A 4963-nucleotide genomic window follows, 5' to 3' on the forward strand; every position below is an offset into this window, starting at 1 on the left:
ATTTATTTGCGAAATTTAATTCAGATCATGGAACCTTGCAAAGTTTGGGGGAGATTTTGAGATTTGACGAATTTTTTTTGCAAACTTTGCAAAGTTCCAGAAAGTAAAATAAAAATCGCACGCAAATGAGGTTTACATCGTTCGAAAGCGTGAATCTTTAGCTTTAATTGGAGCACTCGACCAGCATTGTGCGATTTTTTTTCACCGAGTTATTCAACATTGAAGCAAAAATGGTCAATGTTGAATAACTCGGTGAAAAAAATCGCACAATGCTGGTCGAGTGCTTAAATTAAAGCTAAAGATTCATGCTTTCGAACGCTGTAAACCTGTTTTAAAACAGTGTTTACATATATAAAACAGGTGAAAGAATATAATATTTTAAACAAATACTATCTATTGTTTTGTATATTTTCTTTGAAAATATGTAAACTTGAATGCAAAATTTCAGGTCACTTTGTTTATTTGAGTTATTCTTTAAATATTTATATATAAATAATGCAAGTATTATATTATAATTAACTTCTGATCATAAAACTGATAATATGGTTTGATATGCATCAGTGAGATTGAAAAAAGTGATCAAAGATAAAGATTATCAAATATATCAAACATAGAAATATGACATTATATTTTTTATTATTGATAGAACAGTCAAAATTGTAAATGGAATAATTATGAAATATCCTGTGGAATATGTTTGAAAAAGTTCATGAAGTATTAGAGCAAATGAAAATTTGATTTTCATTAAAAAAGTACCTTTTTATTTTTCAGATACATTCGCAATATTCATGCTTTTTAGCAACAAAAATTGACTCTTATTAAATTTTCTCATCATCAAAGAAATAATTAAAACAAAATTTTTAAAGTAAATCATATTGTTAAATGCTAATTTATTACAGATATGAACAAAAATAGACTACATGTGCAAATTATATGAGGAAAAAGTTTTCAATGCTAGTTGTTTTGTGTTACAAAATGAAATAACGATGGATTTTTTATCTAATGAACATTAAAAAATCATTAATTAAGATAAAGAAAATTTAATAAAATTAAATAAGACTAAATTTTTTTTTGCTAAAAGGTACAAATATTTTGAACATATCTGAAGAATAAAAATGTACTTTTTTGATTAATCAAATTTTCATTTATTTGGATGCAATAGAATACATGTCCAACGTTCAATTGGTTAAAAAATGATTTTAGATTGAATTCTGTCTGAAGTATGGTGGAAAAAAACATTATAATTTATAGAATTTTTTATGAAATTAGTTTATATTTAGAGTCAAGAAAGATATTATATGTATACAGAAATATCTTTGAAAAAAATGTTTATATTATAAAAAAATTGTGTAGAAGTATGTGTGTACGTGTGTTTGTGTGTACGTAATAAATGTATGGGTGCGTGCGTGCTTGCATAAAATTGAATGTTTTAGCATGACAGCAATTATAATTATGTATCAAAGTTAATTAAAGAATCATTGTAAGAATGTTGAAAGTTTAATTGTCACAACTTTAATTTAATTGAACATATGTGGAAAGAACTTTATGGAAAGAAATTCAATTGAACATATATGGAAAGAAAATTCCAAGAATATAAATATTTAAATAAGTATTATATACAAACTGTTGAAATGAAAAAATTAGATGAAAATTATATTGTTCAATCGAGTCCACATTTTGTTGCTATTATTGCTGTAAAATACACAATTACCAAATATCAATAATAACAATATGATCTAAAATCTTATTTGTGTTGTATTATAAGTTACACTACTTTTTCCACTTAACAAAGTTATTCCATATAACAAAGTGACTGGAGACTTTTAAAATTGCAATTTATTAAATAAATACAAGATAAAAATATTTGTTTACATTATTTTCCTTTATCTAGTTTACTTTTATAATTAATATTGGTTATAGCTTTCTTTTTAAATCCTGCTTTTGAATAATCAAATAAACTTTTTGACCGAAATTTTGCATGCTGCTTAGAATATTAAGTTATATTGATATTGTGTTTATATTGTTACAGGTTGCTATAAAGATAATAGATAAAACTAAACTAAATGAAGAAAACTTAGCAAAAATTTTTCGTGAAGTGCATATAATGAAAAGGTTACGACATCCACATATTATAAGACTGTACCAAGTAATGGAAACGGAGAAAATGATATATTTAGTGACAGAATATGCTCCTGGAGGTGAAATATTTGATCATCTTGTTCGAAATGGTAGAATGCCAGAACCAGAAGCACGAAGAATTTTCCGTCAGATTGTACTTGCCGTTCATTATCTGCATCAACAAAGAGTAGTTCATCGAGATCTTAAGGTTCAATTGTTGTTATATCAAAATTGGATGTCCTACGATTTTAATTGTTAATAAAATTTATTATAAATTGTATATATATTGTTATTCATATAATTAATTTCTTCCTTTTTTTTAGGCTGAAAACTTGTTACTTGATGCAGACAATAATATAAAACTTGCTGATTTTGGCTTTAGTAATGAATATACACCTGGTGTTCCACTTAGTACATGGTGTGGTTCACCACCATATGCTGCACCTGAAATTTTTGAAGGAAAGCATTATGATGGTCCAAGAGCTGATGTATGGGTATGTACTGCTTTTATGTGTATGCACATATATTTTTTTATTCCACAATGTGCAATTGTTTAAACATAATTTTATTCTGATTACTAATAGATTTTATTAATGATATGCATATGTACGTGCTGTAAGACTCCTAACTTGACAAAGCCATAATAGTAAAACGACAATTCTTACAGAGGACAACACATTTTATTGAGATCTCTTATAATTGCAGAGCTTTAATAGCACATCTTTCAAACGTTCTTCTCTTGTAACAATATCTTCTGTGAAAAGATTATTCTATACTTCTATTTTTAAATTGTACATTTATTCTTATGTCATAGATTATTTCATTTTGTGTATTAATCATGACATCTACAATTTTGGCCATCTTGATGATTAATTGACTCGATTAATTCAACCGCATTAATCACGACGCTTACAATTATTCGGCCATCTTGATGATTAATCGACTCAATTAATCCAACTATTTCTATTCCAGATTACATATTGGATGTTTCCCTTGATATAAAGTGTTTATTATCTGAAAGCCTTTTATAATATAACTTATAACATATCGATCATTATAAACCTTTATGACTTGATAAAGTCCTTTGAATTGGGGAACCAGTTTTGATGGCTTATTTGGAACACTTACAAAATTTTGTATTATTACAGTCACCTATCATATTTTTTTGTAACTTTCCATTTCTGGTCATCATTCTGTTTATACACATTCTACGCTTGTTTGAGATGTTTGCTAACAATAGTACGTATTTTGATTAAATTTTGAGAAGGATTTATAACTCCCTTAGACTCAAGAGTCTTTGAAACCATTTATAATATTTTCTTCTTTAATTTATGCCATATAACATATTGGGATATTTTTCTGCAAATCTATTAACAGTATTATTACAAGCAAATTTTGTTGGATTGCAAGAAAAGTAATATCGTATTTTGTCACCAGATGGCTCTAATATTTTATTAGTGAGCAATTAATTCAAATCATGTAAATGCATATACTATGGCCGATATTCATAATCAGTTCTTATTTTAAGACCGTCTTAAGTAATGTCTTAAGATGCTAATATGGTTCTGTGATTGGCTTATGACATCTTAAGATCGTACTCAAGATGGTCTTAAATATAATAATCGACTGTGAATACTGGCCTATGAGAATTGTAAATGCATAATATAACAATTGTAACCTCTAAGCATTTATTACATAAAAATCGTTCGACGTAGAAACGTTTTCTTCAAGATCAAGAGAGAAATGGAGTAAAAAAGTTGTATCTCAGCTGTCTAATGTTTTATTTTTGAAAAGGAAAAAATGCAAACGAAAAAGAAAATATGTGCCTTATATACGAAAAATGCCGTAACTGAACATATATATCTAGTTGCAAAGTTCGTGGTGGTGATACGACACTCACAGATGAAAAACGCTTTGGTTAACCCGTTGTCGCTGACGACAATGAAATCAAAATTTTAATCGCGAATAATCAGTGGTACAAGACGCGGGAGATTGCCAAGCTATTCCGTTTATCATATACAATCGTCATTGAATGTTTGCATATGCTGAAATATGTGAATTGTTTAGATGTTTGGGTGTCGTATGATTTAAGTAAAAAAATTTAATTCATGATCGCATTTTTATTTGCAATTCATTACTTAAACGTAAAGACTACTCATTTTTTTAGACGATTTGTAACAGGTGATAAAAAATGAGTTATCTGTAACAACGCAGATGATTCTGGGGAAAGTATTAGAAAAATTGTTAACTACTCTAAAACCTAGGCTTTATCCAAAATTATGCTGTGTATTTGATGAAACTGGAAGAGTGTCTTGTATTTAATAATAAATTTCCAAAGAATTTAATTTGGACAAGTACTGTACTTAATTAGTTAAACTGAAGGAAGCTATTGCGGAAAAATGACGCGAATAGAAAAGATGTTTTATTCCATTAGGACAACGCTAATCTTTTATGTTAATCACTCAGAACAAAACATTGTGACTCAGGGACATTTTATCGCATCCAGCATATTCATGTATTATTGCTTCTTCAGATTATTACTTGTCCTGATCCTTATAAAACTTTTTTAGTAATAAAGAGTTTATTTTTTTTGGAGGATTGTAAAAACCATCATCAACAGTTCTTCATTGAAAAAAACATTCAAGTTCTATATGCAAGGAATTTTGTAGCTGCCTAAAAGATGACAAAAGGTTGTAGAAAACAATGGCCATTATATTAGGGTAAAGTAGCGTAATTTGGTGATAGCGTAATTTGGTCAACATTTTTGTGCGCTGCAGTCGCACTTGACAGTTGTCGTTTATGTCATTAAATTGTTATTGTATTAGCTCACAGATCGGAAGAGCAC

At 28.0% G+C, this 4963-nt stretch overlaps 1 protein-coding gene across 1 annotated transcript; it reads left to right on the forward strand.

Moving 5' to 3' along the window:
* Nucleotides 1–1925: 1925 nt before the first annotated feature.
* LOC105461649 (MAP/microtubule affinity-regulating kinase 3-like) lies at nucleotides 1926–4859 on the forward strand. The gene is made up of 2 exons (XM_011708158.1): nucleotides 1926–2326; nucleotides 2442–4859. The coding sequence occupies exons 1-2, from the start codon at nucleotides 1979–1981 to the stop codon at nucleotides 2673–2675; spliced, it is 582 nt and encodes a 193-aa protein (XP_011706460.1). The 5' UTR covers nucleotides 1926–1978; the 3' UTR covers nucleotides 2676–4859.
* The last annotated feature ends 104 nt before the right edge of the window (nucleotides 4860–4963 follow it).

The sequence above is a fragment of the Wasmannia auropunctata genome, unplaced genomic scaffold (assembly GCF_000956235.1).
Source record: "Wasmannia auropunctata unplaced genomic scaffold, wasmannia.A_1.0 LD281761.1, whole genome shotgun sequence".
In the NCBI taxonomy this organism is placed as follows: Eukaryota; Metazoa; Arthropoda; class Insecta; order Hymenoptera; family Formicidae; genus Wasmannia; species Wasmannia auropunctata.

Coding starts and splice junctions, on each gene's coding strand:
- LOC105461649 (XM_011708158.1), top strand. CDS start 1,979: ATGCTGCTTAGAATATTAAGTTATATTGATATTGTGTTTATATTGTTA. Junction 2,327..2,441: donor TAGTTCATCGAGATCTTAAG/GTTCAATTGTTG, acceptor CCTTTTTTTTAG/GCTGAAAACTTGTTACTTGA.